At 39.2% G+C, this 18,480-nt stretch overlaps 2 protein-coding genes across 4 annotated transcripts; one reads left to right on the forward strand and one right to left on the reverse strand.

The window, feature by feature from the left end:
• The first annotated feature begins 36 nt into the window (after window positions 1-36).
• Tsf2 (transferrin 2) lies at window positions 37-14,492 on the forward strand. 3 transcript variants are annotated; one of them, XM_028319569.1, is made up of 17 exons: window positions 37-188; window positions 428-621; window positions 1,037-1,159; window positions 1,474-1,635; window positions 3,214-3,347; window positions 3,774-3,940; window positions 4,470-4,614; window positions 6,053-6,262; window positions 6,927-7,035; window positions 7,471-7,653; window positions 8,040-8,210; window positions 9,128-9,297; window positions 9,897-10,040; window positions 10,397-10,584; window positions 11,453-11,612; window positions 12,579-12,848; window positions 13,503-14,492. In XM_028319569.1, coding segments are annotated over exons 1-17 (2,574 nt in total). In that variant the 5' UTR covers window positions 37-145; the 3' UTR covers window positions 13,504-14,492. The 3 variants fall into 3 exon arrangements, with proteins under 3 accessions (XP_028175370.1, XP_028175371.1, XP_028175369.1); XM_028319570.1 differs by having other exon boundaries at window positions 12,579-12,831; window positions 13,486-14,492; XM_028319568.1 differs by having other exon boundaries at window positions 12,579-14,492.
• Window positions 14,403-17,002, reverse strand: Tert (telomerase reverse transcriptase). Its single transcript, XM_028319571.1, has one exon. The coding sequence runs from the start codon at window positions 16,764-16,766 to the stop codon at window positions 14,622-14,624; it is 2,145 nt and encodes a 714-aa protein (XP_028175372.1). The 5' UTR covers window positions 16,767-17,002; the 3' UTR covers window positions 14,403-14,621.
• Window positions 17,003-18,480: the final 1,478 nt, after the last annotated feature.

The raw sequence follows: 18,480 nt of genomic DNA on the forward strand, positions 1-18,480 counted from the left end.
CATTCATTCTGTTATCGTTCGCCATTCAATATTTCAAATTATCATTCGTTCAATCAAGTTTGTTGTGTTGCGGTGGGGTGTGTCCATTTAGAAATTAAATTTACGTTTTTCTATTGAATTTAGATATGAAATAGTAGTTATAACAATGGAATCTTATCGCCCCTTGATTGGCATTTTAATTATTGCCGGTAAGTACTCAATTCATTCACAAAATCTTATTTAAAAGTTGAACTTAAAACGTCGCAATTCAGTCCTGAAAACTTTGTGAAAAACAACAAACTATTGTAAAAAGAGTTCTAGTTGGATAGTCCCAACTATTATAACCCAAGAGCCTAATATAAATCACTACTATATTGTATTTTCAACGACCTAACGGAGTCGTTGAAGTAACCTCGTTTTGTTCAATAAACTTGATGATATCTTTCAGTAACCGCACACTGTGATATTTGGAGCGAGACTATAGCGAACAGTCTGAGGGACCAGAGAGTGGAAGGGCAGTCTGTGATAACTTGGTGCACGATATCAGTACCGGAGCAGGAAAAATGCGAGAAACTAATGAGAACTGCCATGCAGGATAAAGGGCTGTTCGGTGCTGACTACATTGAGCTTCAGTGCAAAAGGGTATGAAGAGAATGCATGTATTTGTCTTAAAACAGCTTATAATAGCACAGTGTACAAATTCGCCACTTTTAAGTTGTGCTTATTTTCTTTTAGTAGGTACACAAGTTCTAAAAACACATGCTTTTGCTTACAAACTTGTTGATTGAGAGTAGTTTCCATGCTCAATTGATTAATACCCATCTGGTATGATATAATAACCCAAAGATAAATAAAATTACTTGTTGACAGCTTACCATTAGTTAGTTTCAAGCATACAAGATTATAAGGTTTACAAATAGATAGGATCTCAAGCCTGAAAGAACCAACTGAATGAAGGTTCTCACCTTCTCCTTTTGTTGAAATTGGTTAACAAATAAAGAATTAATACTTTTGTAATTTTTAATTTACTGAAAAAACATTTCTATTTAATTACCAGGCCTTCGACACTGAAGAGTGCATGACATGGGTGGACAGAGGAGAAGCGTCCCTGATTGGGTTGGATGCTGGAGAGGTGTATGTAGCCGGAAGATACCACTCCCTTGTTCCGATTATGATGGAGGTAAGACTAAATTGATTTATAGACTAGAATATAGACTATATCTGTTTCTCTTAACACGTTCCAGGTGTGATATTTAAAATCCTTTTTAGGAATCTTTAATGGATTTAAGGGATACTTAAGAATCTGAACCTTACTTAAATCTTTAAAGATAATCTTTAAGGGATACTAAGATTTTCAACCTTGCTTGTATCCTGAAATCAAATTAAAATGTATGTTTTACAGTAGGTAGTCCCTTGGCCAAATACAGCTACTTAGGCATGTTGTATTGAATAAAATTGTATTGCCAATTATTAATATAAATTATTTACCAACAGTTGTACGGCCGATCAGAGCCGTACCAATATGCAGTGGCAGTGGTGAACAAAGGGGGCCTCCCTCATGTACAGCCTGGCACAGGCCTGGGAGCCCTGCGAGGGGCGAAGGCCTGCTTCCCAGGTGTCGGAGCGCTGGCGGGATGGGTCATGCCGATACATGTTGTGAGTGATCTTTTTGTGATGAGTATTCAACTATTTTCTGCATAAAATATTTACGAGGGCTGCACTAAAAGTATCGGGAATGGAATATTTCCACTGTTCCAGTCATATTAAAATCTATTTAATTGCAAACTCCAGGGTTTTAAAAATCGTATACCATTTATTTATTTAAAAAAAAGATTCTCGGTCGTATCACAAGGTCTTGTCAAACTTGTTTAGTCGTTGAGAAAATGGAATTGACTCGAGAAAATTCAAGAGCGATGATTTATTATGACTTTTGAAGTGGTTTAACACAAAAACAGTGTGTTGACCGGATGATTTCTGCATTTGGTAATGAAGCCCCATCCAAAACCACAATTTATCGCTGGTTTCCTGAATTTCAACGTGGACGTGTCAAGCTCAGTGATGATCCCCGTCAAGGTCGTCCAAAAACTGCAGTCACCTAAGAAAACGTTGATGCTGTGCGTAAGCTGATTGAAGAAGATCGACATGTGATATACCGCGAAATTCAGGCAACTTTAGACATTGGCATGAGTCAAATACAAATAATCTTGCATGAACAATTAGGTGTAAAAAAGTTGTTTTCCCGATGGATACCGCATTCGCTCTGTGAAGAGCAAAAAGCGGCTCGCGTTACTTGGTGCGTCAGAACTCTCGGGAGATTACATGCAGGATCCTCAAATGCTGTATACAACATCGTATCAGGTGACGAATCATGGATATACGCGTACGAACCCGAAACAAAAAACCAGTCACGAGTTTGGGTGTTCGAAAATGAATTAAAGCCAACAAAAATTGTTCGTTCACGGAGTGTTGCAAAAAAAATGGTGGCCACGTTTGTCTCCAAAACCGGCCATGTTGCGACTATTCCTCTTGGGGGACAAAGAACGGTTAATGCAGATTAGTATGCTAGCATTTGTTTGCCACAGGTCGTTTCTGAACTCCGTAAAGAGAACTGCAACCGCCGCATCATCCTCCATCACGACAATGCGAGTTCTCACACCGCGCACTGAACAAAAGAGTTTTTGAGCAAGAAAACATAGAATTATTAGTCCATCCGCCGTACAGCCCCGACCTAAGCCCCAATGATTTCTATACTTTCCCTTAAATAAAGAATAAATTGCGTGGTCCGAGATTTTCATCACCTGAAGAAGCTGTGGAAGCCTACAAAACGGCCATTTTGGAGACCCAAACTTCCGAATGCAATGGTTGCTTCAATGATTGGTTTCGTGTATGGAAAAATGTGTCAAATTTCGCGGAGAATACTTTAAAAAGCAATAAATATATTTTTAAATAGTAATGTTGTTTCACTTCCTTGATTCCCGAAATTTTCAGTGCCGCCCTCGTACCAGAAAGAAATTTTTATTGTTATACTGTTCAAATGTTGAATAGAAGTTTTGATGTTTGCTGATTGTCAGTTATTTCTGATGGGCTTCTTGGCCTCAGTTGCACCACCTAACTGTAACTGTAACTTTTACTGGTGTTTTTGCATGGAGTGTGACAAGCTTTTGACGTTTGTTAAAGTAAGATGGTGCACTCCAACCTTAAAGAATTTTCGTAATATAAATAATATTGTTTCAGTTAATGCAAGAAGGTGGACTGAAGATTACAGACTGCAACAACCATGTCAAATCAGCAACAGAGTTCTTTGGGGAATCCTGTGCTCCTAACTCCTTGAAAGACTATTACAATCCTATTGGAGATAATTCTGACAAGTAAGTTTATGTACCAAATCATACTAAATTATGAAGACGTAAGGTTTTAAGCATGCAATCTCAAGAGCTGCTAAAGGATTTTGAAAATTCTTCACCAGTATAAAGCTGCTTTGTTCCTAATTCAGAAGTCTGGTGTGACTTATGCCATCAAATACAAAAACTAGTGAACTGTAGTTGATTCCAGTCTGTTGCACATCATAATATTTTTGATTGAAAAGTAACAACCTTGATTTACTTAAAAGTATTGGCCATTTAGGATTCGTGTTTTTAAGAAAAGTTTTACTGGGTTTGTTTTATTTGTTTTTTTTTTCCTTTCCTTTTTTTTTCTATCTGCAATCAGCCAGCAGCTTTTATCAGATTAGATTGAAATGATATTGGATAGATACCAACAGTCATTTTTTTTATGATTCTTTTTTCAATTTCCAGGTTATGCAAACTCTGTACTGGCGCGGCAGGGTTCCGTTGTACCCTGGCGGATCCTTACGCGGGGTACGAAGGCGCTCTGAAGTGCCTCGTGGCGAACGGGACAGGGGACATCGCGTTTGTACGCGACACTACTATACAGCACGCTTTGCTGTCCAGAAAGATATTGGGTGAGTATTGATATGAAATTCATTATTTTCTGTCAGTAGTCTGGAAAATCTTGATTTTCTGTAACTAAGCCGATGGTTGTAGACACTCTTGAGGGAGGTCTTTGTCCAGCCGTGGACGTCATTTGGCTTAAACGACGAATTAGGTTATTAGGCTTTTAAATAGAACTTTTTCACATATACCACTAACCCTCTTAATGCCTCAAACGTTTTGACGATCGCGGGAGTGTTAGCCAAAAACTTAATTTGCCTAGCAAAGACAGAATTAATTAAAGAATCTCGCTTCTAGTGAGAGTAGCCATAGAGTTCGGAAAAGATCAGTTGTTTCAAATATTAATCTATCTGGCTACCGCCTAGGGACTGAAGTCCCTAGCTGTTTATGAAATGCTGATGGTTCACTCTACAACTACTCTCTCAACTAAACAGTGTCGGTTTCGGACTGTCGAATCGAGCATTATGCTTAATTGGACCCCTAACCGGAGTATAAAATGTTTGTACTAGTGTTTTAAATTTAATATTCTGCTCCTATCAGGTGGAGTGTCCGAAGACCACTTCGAGCTGATCTGCCGGGATGGATCCCGTCGACCAGTCACAGATTGGGAGGAATGCAACTGGGGCCGCGTGCCTGCAGATGCCATCGTCACCAGCAGCGCCGCCACGCCGAAACAGCGGCGAAGGTGGGAACTATTAACTCTTCGTCTTTTGTTCCTGGCGATAAATCTGTTTTGTTTTTGCGCTCACCAGCTGGCGACACAAATAAAGAAGATCCTGGCACCCGCTAGCTAGTGGATTTAAGAGCGTTTACGCCGTTTGGCGCAAAAACAGTACTTTTTCAACCTGTTACAATCATTAACCAGTTACATTACAAATATGTTATAGGCATAAATAATTAGGCAATTTCGTCGTCTAAATAGTTACTTGAGAAAATACTTCGATTAGTATAGTATTTAAGAATTCTATCAAGATAAGTCCACACAGGTTTTCAAATTTCCATTTTAGCGTCAGTTTACAAGCTGATTTTTTTATAAAAATACTGTGAAAACGATATAACAAACATTTATGTCCTATAGCATGGGTCCTTAGGCAAATACACTCGCGAGCAAAACTATGGAATCACTTACATAAACTTGTTTCCACGCGAACTTGTGTACTAACGAATTTGTTAGTAACAAAAAAAGTAGCACCATTTTAAAGATTAAACCTTTAGCTTTAAATTGATACCAAATTCATTTAAATCACACCAGTATTTAAAAAGATATCCCAGCTGATGTGAAGAAGTAACGAAAAACACATGTATGAACTGTTTGATACGTCGCGAGTTGCGGCCNATTTGGTATCAATTTAAAGATAAAAGTTTAATCTTTAAAATGGTGCCACTTTTTTTGTTCCTAACAAATTCGTTAGTACACAAGTTCGCGTGGAAACAACTTCATGTAAGTGATTCCATACTTTTGCTCGCGAGTGTAGTTAGTTGAGAAAATTCTTAGATTTAAGCATTTTACAATAAGAAATCACAAATTCAAAGAACGGGAAATACCCAAAAATCAAAGTGATTTTTACACCATTATTCTTCTTTAATTCAACATAAAAATAGCCTAATATAATAAAATAACATCTTCTTTAAAATATTTAGTTTGAAACGATATATAATCCATTGTTATTGTTTTGCTATAAACATTTGAAAACTATTGAAAAACGCCGCGCGCGAATCATTTCCAATGATGCCCCTTGAAACGCCGCGCTTCGCGTAAACGCTCTTAAGAGTGGTGCCAATGAAACCTAAGTACCTTCTTGGGCCCTGGTTATACAATAGTCTCATTGGTGGGATTAAGGATTAGGGACTACCGTTTATAACAGCAGGCAGCGCTAACTGGCACACGATAGGCTGGATATCTTATTCTCGCTCATTAGTTTGTGCCAACTGGTCAGCGTAAATGCGATAACTATCATTATAAAGACCACAAAAGAAAGATCATAAATACAAGATTTTTCATTACAAATCTCCAATCACCATTGAGATTTTAAAGATGACTAAAATATTTTTTCAAAGCTTACGTTTATTTTTTACGGATTTTCAATAATCTGCCAAAATTAACAAAACAATCTTGTCCACAGATTACAACACTTCCTGCACAAACTAGTCCAGCTGTACGGCCAGCCGAACCCCCTTAACCGTAACTCTAACCGCACCACCGGTTACCAGTCGCGAGATGGTTACGGCAACCCGTTCACATCTAGTACGGAACCGCCAAGATCGATTTACGACCCGTACCGAAGAGACAGCTATAATTATAACCCGAATACTGTGAATAATGACGAGTTTAGGTAAGTTTTATAATTACTATAAATAGTCCGGTCGCCTAGCACATAGAATTTTGTCCAATGACCCCAAGCTACCCATCCTTATCGCTCGCGCGTAATTATGTTGCTGTCGCGCTCGCACGCTCACTGTGGCCGCCCGTCGCACAGTCGCGACAGCAATATAATTACGAGCGAGCGATAAGGATGGGTAGCTTGGGGTCACTGGACAAAATTCTGCGTGCTCGGAGACCGGGCTTTAGATAAGTCAAGTAAGATTCGTTTATGTCATGCATTTCAATATGTAGTTCATATAGGAGACAATGACATTAGTGATTAGATGATACTCTTAATATACAAGCATCATTTCCACTAAATATGTGTATAAGTTGTCAATGATTAAAAGCTTTTGTTCAATAAACTATCTCGTTGAGGTCAGCGGTCCATCTAGCCTAAGTAACGTACTACACGAACCTTAAATCCCCAGGACGTGGTCTCTACTCTATCATTGGTTTACTCAAACTTTCGTCAATTGACACTAAAAACATTGCAAAACGACACCCAAGTATAATTCTACCCTCAAGCTGTAAATCTGTACTTGCTTCTTGAGTGTATTTTCGTTACCGTGGGGTAAAACCGTACAGCGCCATCTCTCGGTCAAGCCCAGAACTAACTCAAACTTTGTCAACAGATCAAGCACGTACTCGCCGTTCCAACAGCGTGTGGACGCGGCTGGACAGCCTATTGAACTACCCTTCCAACTGTTCAGTTCAAATGGCACTACAGATTTGTTGCTGCAGGTATGAAATAATCTTTAATTTGAATTTATCTTACCAACAATTTTGTGAAGAGAGAAAAAGACTAAGAAAAGTATTGTAAAATACTATAAATTCTGGTGGGAGGTCATTTACATAGTATCAGATTTTAACCTTTTCCCAATAAATGGGGGGAGGAGGAGTGCTGCAACTAATTTAAATCCTGAATATTTGCATATCAACGTCATTAATAACATTCATATTTACTATGCCCTTAATTTAGTTTTTTCAATGCGTTTATTCTCTTAAAATTATTCTCTTTTAAAAAAGAATAAAATACATAAAAGTTTTTTGCACATAAAATTGTATAAATGGAATCCAGAAGGCATCTCTGCCGGGTCATGTACCAGATATTTATTAAAGAACACATACCTAATTTTAAAACAAATAAATATTCTATTCTATATTTTCCATTCTCAGGACGCAACAATAAACTTCCTAGTCCTCAAAGAGGAGGAGCAAGCAGCCAAACACATTCTAAACAACAAGTTCGTCGGTGATCAAGCTGAGAAAGCCGTGTTGGGCATCCGAGACTGCCCGGTAAAACGCGCCATGCTGTGCGTTACTAGCGATGCTGAGATGGAGAAGTGTATCAAAATGAGGGTAGGTTCAGTTCATAAATAAATTGGCACACATATAGGTACTTTATGTAGGTTATAGGTAAGTAGGAATACGGAGAATCCTGGCACGCACCCTTCAGCTCGACTTAGATATCAGAGCGGACTGCTAGCAGGCTATCGCTCTTAACCTAAAGTGGACTACGGACTGCGAGTAACCGCTGAGTAGGCCGTTAGCTACTCAGTTCAAACGTAAATTGACACACATACTGTATGGTTATAAATAGGGTAACTAGAGAGTAATATTGGTCCCTGAAGAAAGTTAAACTGTCATTAGACTCCCAACGAAATTAATCAAAAGAACATTTTCAAAGTTCAGGTTCGACTTCCTCCTATTTAATATTATTATTAACTTAACTTTTTTGTATTCAGGTGGCGCTGAAAGCAGCTTTCCTATCTCCAACCCTAGTATGCTGGCGCGCGCACAGCACTCGTCATTGCGAGCGAGCCATCGCTGAAGGCACGTGCGACTTCGCTTTGTTCGACGCTGCCGATATGCTGCGAGCCGCGAGCAACCACCGCCTCGTGCCCTTCATGCAGGAGGTACGTTAAGTCGTTGTAATAGGTGTCATTTTGCAAGAAATATGTAATATTACGTCATAGCACACGTCACTGCGAGCGAGCCATCGCTGAAGGCACGTGCGACTTCGCTCTGTTCAACGCAGCTGATATACTGCGAGCCGCGAGCAATCATCGCCTAGTGCCCTTCATGCAGGAGGTACGTACATTTAGGCTCGGTTGCACCATCTTACTTTGACAAACGTCAAAAATCTGACAATCCGACAGTCCATACAAAAAACACCGATAATCGTTATGGTTACGCTCAAAGTTAGGTGGTGCAACTCAGCCTAAGTCACGTCCTTCATTCTTACATCATGGTCATCGTCATCATCATCAACGGGTCATTTAATCTCCTCTGCAGAACTTGTCCTCTATTTAACACAGGCAAAAGGGTGGATTTGACCTTCACTTAGACAGTTTGAGAAGATCAGGTAATCTTCATCAGATCGTCAGTCCATCAAGTGAAAGGCCTACCTACACTACGACTTCAGTTTGATCTATGACCGCCACTCGAGAACGTTTTTTCTCCAACGGCCTGAGGGCCGTAGAACTGATGTTCTACATCATAAAATGTTGTCAACACTGAAGTCAGCTTTTCTTTGAACATTGTAAAGCCTGGTCCGTGAGCACGTAGAATTTTGTCCAATGACCCCAAGCTACCCATCCTTATCGCTCGCGCGTAATTATATTGCTGTCGCGACAGTGCGACGGGTGCCCGCAGTGAGTGTGCGAGCGCGAGCAACATAATTACGCGCGAGCGATAAGGATAGGTAGCTTGGGGTCATTGGACAAAACTCTACGTGCTCACGGACCAGGCTTTATCTATTTAAAATCCTGAGGATTCAAATAGAAATAAAGTGAAATGTCATGACATTTCATAACCTCAACATCGTTTCCAGATCTACACAACCGGCGACAACTGGTACTATGCAGTGGCAGTGGCCAAAGAGCAGGATCCGGACACTGATCTGACCTACCTTCGCGGCAAGAACACCTGCCATACTGGAATAGGCATGGCCGCTGGCTGGGTGTACCCTTTGGCGTACCTCATCTCTAACGGGTGGATCAGGTAAGCCAGAAAAAGGACATTGCAAACAGGTCATCTAAAAAAGGGTAATTCCAAACAGGGCATCTAAAAAGGGTCATTGCAAACAGGGCATCTAAAAAGGGTCATTGCAAACAGGGCATCTGAAAAAGGGTAATTGCAAACAGGGTATCTAAAACGAGTCATTGCATTTAAATAAGGTATCTAAAAACCTGCGGGTCATTGCAAACATGGCATCTAAAAAAGAGCTATTGCAAACAGGGCATCTAAAAAACGGTCATTACAAACAGGGCATCTAAAAAAGGTTTAAAACAATATATCTAAAAAAGGGTTAAGGGACAGCCTGTGCCATTTGTGTCACCGGGCGTTGCTGAAAGATTGAGCTGTTTGGAAAGATTATTTTTTCTTCTTTCCAACGAATTGTTCCTAATTAATGCTGCCAAGCTAAAATAATGATGTTTGTCTCGAAGCGCTGGTAGGGCCCAAAAGATAAGGAGACATGTAAAGTGCCCCATAAGGGCTACCTTTTCTTTTTTTATTATTTTCTATTGACGTTCATAAGTGCCACTTGTGGTCTAAACTGAATAAATATTTTTGATTTTTTGATAAGCTTTATCGCTCAGGTCATACAAGTGCGACGGCGCCCACGCTGCCGCCCAGTACTTCACCAAGTCGTGTGCACCTGGAGCGCTGAGCAGCGAATACGTCGACTCCAACACTATCCCGCAGGATAACCTGTGCCATTTGTGTCACGGTGCTTCGTTCAGGTAAGTTTGAATTTAATTTCTATTGTGATACGTTGGTGCAAGTTTCTAGGTCTGTTTGACTTACGTCATTTTAGGAAGACCGTGCTATGTAAAGGTTATGTAATGATGCATATTAATTTGAAGGTTGTGTGGCCTAGCGGTTCACGTACAAAACACATGCCCGTTTTCATTTTTCACCATCAATCCCAAATTTTTGACAGTGACAGTTTAATTTTCCCCCTTGGGACAAACTGGACCTTCACTGGTTGGGTTTTTATTGGCAGTCAAACTGTAGATCCTGACTACACAGGAGTTGCAGCGGTGGGAATAGTCCCGTAGTAGGGCGAGCGTTATAACAATGCCTCTTGGTTCTCTAGACGGTGCCGCCGTGACGCGTCCGAGCCATACTATGGTCACGTGGGCGCAGTCCGCTGCATGGTGGAAGGCGGCGGTGACGTGGCTTTCGTCCGGCACACCGCGCCCGCTGAAGTGTCCGGCGGCCGCCGCCGCGAGTGGTGGGCGCGCGACCTGCTGCCGTTAGACCTGCAGCTGCTGTGCCCGGACGGTGCGTGAATCCCTACTCTTCTAAGCTCTAGACAATAACAATAGTTGCTGGGTCCGAATGGTACTTGTGTCGAATACACCCTCCCCTCCCTCTAGACTATCCCATATCCAGCTATACTTGCACCTCCCTCTAGACTATAGCTAGACCTGCAGCTGCTGTGCCCGGACGGTGAGTGTCCGAACGCTCTAGACTTATTGTGCTCGGACGGTGCGTGTCCCCAGCCTACTACCCTCCCTCTGGACTCTTAGATTATAGGTAGATCTGCAGCTGCTGTGCCCGGACCGGTGAGTGTCCCCTCCCTTTAGAGTTGCTGTGTCCGGACGGTAAGATGTTCCTTTCCTCTAGAGTTGCTGTGTCCCTCTATATGTACCCTACTACCCTCCCTCTAGATTCTTAGACTATAGCTGGACCTATGGCTGCTGTGCCCGGGCGGTGAGTGTCCCCTCTAGAGTTACTGTATCCGGACGGCAAGTTCCTTCTTTCTAGCGCTGCTGTGCCCGGACGGTACGAGAAACACCTTCCTCCTCTCTCCTCTAGACGATAGCTCGATCAACTTTTGTGTCTGTATTATAACTCGGATCTGTTGCTGCAGTGCTAAGACGATACGTGCACCCCCAACCCTCTCCCCTCCCTCTAAACGGGACTATCCCCACCTCTCATTCCCGCCGCTGCAACTCCTGTGTAGCCAGGATCTACAGTTGGTATGCCCACCCTCTCCCCTTAAGAATAAGAAGGGGACTAGACTAGAGTCTAGACAATAGTTAAACTGCAGCTGCTGTGTCCAGACAGTACTTTTGTCTCCGCTCCTTTAGCTAGCTAGACAATACCTTGACCTAAAAAACCGTATTAACAAAATTAATGTCTCCAGGTACACGGGCCAAGATCAGCGAGTACAAACACTGCAACCTGGGCAAGGTCCCGGGTTCGGTGCTGATGGGGCGCGCCAACCACACCGAGTTAGACACATATTCTAACCTCATGGTCTACGCGCAGCAATTGTACGGCGCCGCTACTACTGACGAGTTTAGGTATGAACTACTCCATCATGTTAAAATCTTGTCTTATTACATAAAACCCCATATGCTTCAACACAGGTCGCGCGGCCCATGACAGTCCACGCGACCTGTCATCCCAACTAATATTATAAATGCGAAAGTAACTCTGTCTGTCTGTCTGTCTGTCTGTTACGCTTTCCCGCTTAAACCTCGCAACCGATTTTGATGAAATTTGGCATAGAGATAGTTTGAGTCCCGGGAAAGAACATAGGATAGTTTTTATCCCGGTTTTTGAAACAGGGACGCGCGCGATAAAGTTTTTCTGTGACAGACAAAATTCCACGCGGGCGGAAAGCTAGTTAATAAATAAATAATAAAATAATAAATAATTTATTTCTGTATAAAACTTAGCCTAGATAAGTACACGTTTGGTTTCAATTAAAATTAGTGCACGGACATAATTAATAAAACCTAAACTAAGCAAAATATTTTGCCTGTATCTTACATTGGCCTATGATCGCACCGGCAATGGCGATCTGCACGCGTTGGTGTGGTTGAAGCTTTAGATGATCCCCTGCTAAGGGAATTTGTAGACTTTTTGTCCACATATCCCCTTGATTCTCTGCTCAGGGGATTTGTAGACAGTGTCCACCTATCATACCATGCGCTACGTTGGATTTCACATTTCTTTTGCAAAATTTTGTTTTCGTCTCATAACACGTGATACACTATAAAATATAGGGGAATCCATAACGTCATACAAATATAAAATTTAAGAAAATCCATGACAAACAAAAACGTCATAGCTCACATAGTGTTTGTCCAACTCAACCCCAGGGTTTATAATTTCTTATACCGTGAAATGGCTATGCTCACGTGACATTGGCAAACGTAGCCATAGACAAGAAGAAGAAAGTCCATGACATGAACAAAAACGTCACAGCCCATATAGTGTTTGTCCATGATGTTCCCCACTATCATGATTTATTTCTCTTCCAGTTTCAGCATGTTCTTCTCGCCTCCTCCATACGCAGACTTAATCTTCAGCGACGCAGCGGTCCGTCTAAAGCCCTTGCCACACAAGCAGCGATCAGCGGATATCATAGCGGGCAAGGCGTTACCTCGCGCCGCACGCATAGTGTCGTGCGACGCGCCGCAAAGCGCTTACTACATCGCGGCAGATACGGACTTTTTGTCCGCTGGTTATAGGAACGGGGTGGTGGGGACTGTAATAGGCTTGGCGATCTTTGTGGTCGCTTTACTACGATAATACATAATCTACCTTAAAACAGTTAACTTAGACAAGTGACACTTTTTGATCGATCCGAAATCGTTGAGAAGTAGCTACGTAAGAAAAAATTGTGGTTTACACTTTTTGACGTTTATTTATAGTTATAATGACAGCTATTTTGAAAATTTGACAGCTATTTCTGACATTACGACGCAGCGGTCTGCTAACAATGGTCCTTCGAGCCGGATGCATTTATTTAGAAGTTTTTACTTTGACGGTTTTATGGAAGGTTGGTGAAGAAAATAATTTACTATTTCGTTAGACCCAATATACTGAACTGTCCTATCCGTGACATTGATATCGGAGCGCCACCGTCAATAGCAAATCGCTGATTCCAATTTTTGCCATGTTGGAAACTATAAAGTTGAACGATGGTGGCGCCCCTCTGTCAATGAGTTTGGTGGGACAGTTCAGTTTAGGTCATCTATAAAGCCTTTGCCGCACAAGCAGCGTTCAGCGGACATCATAGCGGGCAAGGCGTTACCTCGCGCCGCTCGCATAGTGTCGTGCGACGCGCCGCAAAGCGCTTACTACATTGCGGCTGATACGGACTTTTTGTCCGCTGGTTATAGGAACGGGATGGTGGGGGCTGTAATAGGCTTGGCGGTGTTTATTGTCGCTTTACTACGATAGGAAATAACTATGAAAAACAACGGGCATAGACAAGTGGCACTTTTTAATCGCTCCGAAATTCGAATCCCTTTACGATAAAAAGTACGTTAGCTACATAAAAAGAAAACGCCGGAACGAAGGCATTTCGGAATTACAATTGTCACGTTCTGCCACTTGTCTATGGAGACTGATTTGAATGGAGCCAGAGGAAGGCAATAATTTCTCTAAAAACTCGCCATTTTAGCCCTTTAATGCTAAAATGATAATAGATTTCTTTCGCTATACGAAATCTATGAGGAGTCAAATTTGGACAGCTCTTAAAAAGTGTATTTGTGGTAAATAAGTGAATCTTAGAATATTTCTTGTAATTATGCATTTATAAACATGTAATCTAGAAAAGATAGCTATTCTTTAATAGGTTAAACTGTAAGAAAACATTCTGTACTTTATACTTTCTGAAATTATGACAGCTATTTCTTATATTATGACAGCTATTTCTAATATTATAACAGCTATTTCTGATATTATGACAGCTATTTCTGATATTATGACAGCAATTTTTTTATTATATAATTTTGAGTTATGAAATGTATGTTAATTATGTATTAAATCCGTCCATCATAAGCTGAGCTTGTAGACTAGTATTAGTTAACAAACAATATTGTGTGTAGGTAGTGTATGTAAGTGTAAATCTAAAAATAATATTGTGTTAGATTTATTTAGTAACAAGATGCAACTGTGTAAGTAATCTCATAACTGATATTTAATTTCTTTTCTACATTATTGTGGTATGTCTTTTTATATCAATGGTTTTTATTGTTTTACTAATAAGTACTAGATTATTTACTTTAAATGTTTAGTACAAAATCTATTTTTTTACTATTTTGCTAAAAGACTTTTATTATATTTTTTCTTATATGTCTGTAACAATAATATTATTATTGATATTGTGAATTTTCAAGTCCAATCACTTGAAAATGGTAGCACCAGGTGCATTTTATAACAAAACCGTCCAAATGAAATCTCATAATTATAAATTAGTAAGTTTTAATACAAACTGTATTATTTTATACAAAACAATAAATAGAGTGCCTTATGTAAAATTTTGTTTTTATTTTCTTTAACAGTAACAAAATAAGTTAATTGCATTTTAAAAGTAATTTATGGTGGTAACACTGGAACCCTTCTGGTAAAGTATCAAACTTTTTGACTATGGCTCTCAAGTCTGTCCTTCTGCATACTACTTTCACAGCCTGTCGCAAGTTGTTTCCATCAATATCGATCCTGCTTGCATGATCCCTCCACTTCCCAAACAAACAATTCGATTTCGCCAGTTCATCTTTGATAAACGGCACTAGTTTCAAACATTTAGGGGTCAATTTCGCACACAAATTCAACGCCAACCAAGAAATATACCGAAAATGGTTTATGCAATACATAAACGTATAATCCTTAGGTTTATTCTTCATCAGCACTTCCAAAATAGTGTTAGTAAGTCTTACAGTAACTTTCCTTTTGTACAATTTTAAAAGATCCCTCATCTCACACTCATCGCAAAGCATGGCTAATATTGTACAAAATTTATTCGCTGATAAACAAAATGTGCTAAATATATGCCCCCAAACAATTTCCTCAGAGTTGTGAATAAAATTGAAAATATGGCCACTGATCTGACTTGACTGTCCGATACGTGTTTCTAAAAACTTGTAAATATTATCTATTGAACTATTAAATGTTATTTTATAACACATTTGACCGGTTAATACATTTTGTGCTCTGCTAACATGCAGCGTAACAGTGTTATAGCAGTAACCCAAAAAAGTAATTTCTTCGCTATATTTAATCGTTGGGTGGGAAAAGTTTACAACAGTCTTCTCATAGTTCACATTATCATAGTTTGATAACGCTTTTAAAAACATTTCAGCATCTTCTAATGAATCTGTGACATACAGATAATCATCTACAACTCTGACAAACAGTTTTATGTTGTTTTCAGTTGTTTTTATAAAATTTTCAAAATATTGTTCATCCAAATGATTATAATATAATTCTGATAGTGCTGGTGAATATTTGTATCCCTGTACCAGTCCCTTCTTCCATTCATAAACGGTAGAACCAGTCCGTATTAGTAGAGGCCTACGAAGCTCAGAAATCATATCTTTAAATTGATGTAACATCTTTTCAGAGACACCAGCCTCTTCTTTCAGTTTCCGAAACCTCTCGTGTAGTATTGTTATAAGTTTTTCTTTATTCACACAGCCAAAAGCATTACTTAGATCTGTTCTGATAAAGTATAATTTTGGGCGATTTAATTTTAGCCAATTGGAATATAATACACTGAATTGGCTTTCAGTCTTCTTATGAGATCTACCTGTTAACTTTCTCAGGAAATTCAACCGTTCTTTTATTCTGTTCTTATCTGCAGGAGTTAGAGAATCATTTTTATATCGAACTATTGGCCTGCAATCATGATTTGCTTTCAAGACTAGATGCAGCTTAGGTATTTCCTTCATTAACATCTTAAGTTTCATTTTGTTTGAATGACTATGGTGTTGTTTATATTTTCTTCCCATACAATAAGGAGGGGATATCTTTATAACGCTTCGACAAATCATCTTGTAGATAGTTTTATCGTAAAAACTCTGCCATTGGTTCTTCCAAAAAAAGTGCAGCTTGTTTTCATCCGCATCTAATTTGCAAGTTGTGATGTAAAAATTCAAGCATATCATCGGAGATAGTATATTTCGAATTATCCATGAAAGAATATGGTACAAAATTTTCTGAGCCACTATTCTGTCTAGCTGATGCCATACATAAGGTGAAAAATCCCATTTTAAAAGTATTTTACTTAATATAATATGTTGGCGTTTCATGCCATGTACAATAATTTGTACAAACTTCTTGAATACATTTTCATTGTGCCCATTTCCATAAAGCTCTTTTGGTATAATATCATACAAGGCAAGCCAGCATTTTGAGAAGATTTCACTCTTATTCAGAGAGTTTAATTCTTTACTTTCTTTACTATCTCCAGTAAATCCATTTTCTGGAAAGTAATTTCTAAAGTCCTGCTTTGAATATTTTTGGACATTTTCTCTTAAATTCCTTAGATGTTGTAGCAAGTTAGGGCGCAATCCACTCACCAAAGTTTCATCTTCAAAAATATTTCTCAGGAACTGTGTTTCATTTTCCTCCTTCAGGAGACTTTTCTTTATAATATTTCCATAAGATCTCACATTCTGTTTATCCACAAAGTGTTGAGTGAAACAAATTGGGACATCCATGAAGATGTTTCAAAACTACATGAAAACTTTCACAGAATTTCAATTGTTTTGATTGTTTACAAGCGTCCAAACTCATTAAAATTCAAATATTGCGGCGACTTGTTACGACTTGTCCAAAATACTACACCACGTTCCGTTCCACAAATCATGTTCGACACGGGTTAATAAAATCACGAATAAAATAATAAAACCAAAGAATTACATTCAATAATTTGCATGTTGGATTTATTATTATAGTACCCATTTTCCCTATTAAAATCTAATATATTTCTGTAGCTAAATATTGTAAACGTGAAGGTAGTCAAAAAAATTAAAATTTACGACGCGACGCATCTTCTTCTTCTTCTTTTATTAATGGCGATGAACTTGTGTATTTTCGCCACAAGGCACACTGTTCCGCCAATATCACGTGCGCAGCTTTTACACAATGTAGGTATTTAAGAAATTTAAATTCAAAGGTATGCTAAGCAAAATACCTAAAACAAAGAGACATCACAAATAAGACAACACAATACATAAAAATAATACATACGAGTGAACACAAATGGGGAGGTTTAGTTTGGAAAAAGTTTACTGCCAACTCTTGCTTGTTACAAAAGGTTACAAATTAATTTTATTAATGTTAATGAATTTAACTAGAGATTTCAAAGTATGGGGATTAGTAAAGTTAAGGACACATTTAAGGTTAGTTGGAAAAGGGAATTTTTTGGGAAGGAAGTCATACAACGAATGGTCAATTTTGGGGCAGTTGAAAAAGATGTGATTAGCTGTTCCTTCATCCAAGCCGCATTCGCATATGGAGCTATCCTTGATCCGCATTTTTGCGAGGTGTACAGGGGTGCACGCGTGACCTATACGCAGGCGACAGATAATGGACACTGTTCTTTTTGGTAAGTGGCGGTGCTTGAAAAACCAGGGTCTTGAGGGAATATCCTGTTGGATATCAGCATAATATCTGCCTACGTATCTCTTGGAGTTAACCCAGTGAGTATTCCACGACTTGAACAGGTGTTTACGTGGGAGCGAAGAGACATCATGAGCAAATAATCTGTAGTGATCCAGTGAACCTGTGGATATAGCGTTTTTAGAACTATCAATGACAGTTAATTGCATTCCGTTACAGGCACCTGACGGTCAAATTTTTCTTGCACAAATTGTTCATAAATTGGTTATATTGAATGTATAATATAAATATTTAACGCAGTAACTTCTACTTCTATCGTAGGTATTACTAAATAGGCAAATTATTAAAATCACCTTTTAGAAAATAAATAAACCATAAGTAACAAAAACGGATTACTAATGTTTGGCCAAAAAACGTTTCCCAAATTATCACATCGCAAACAACGTTTCGCAAATTTTCATTTGGCAAATTCTCATTTGGCAAAACAACTTATTGCAAACTTTTATTTCGCAAATGTCGTTTTTGGCATATTATTGTTTAGCAAATTATTTACAAAATAATTTGATTGTCGCATAGAATGGACTACAAATTAGCTTGTGGTTATTATTTTGTTTAGTGGGTAGATAATATAAAATTTGTTCTAAATTAAGTTTCATATTTCATTCCTTTTATCGAAATTTCCAAATGATTCATTAAACAATAGAGGTGATTCTAGCGCTCGGCGGCCGCTGCCGCGGGCGCCGCGGGCCCGCGGCACGCTTCGCTCGCCTTCGCGCGTTAAGGGTCACTGTTCTAACCTAACCTAACCTA

The sequence above is a fragment of the Ostrinia furnacalis genome, unplaced genomic scaffold (assembly GCF_004193835.3).
Source record: "Ostrinia furnacalis isolate ACB-3 unplaced genomic scaffold, ASM419383v2 OfSCF7265, whole genome shotgun sequence".
Lineage (NCBI taxonomy): Eukaryota > Metazoa > Arthropoda > Insecta > Lepidoptera > Crambidae > Ostrinia > Ostrinia furnacalis.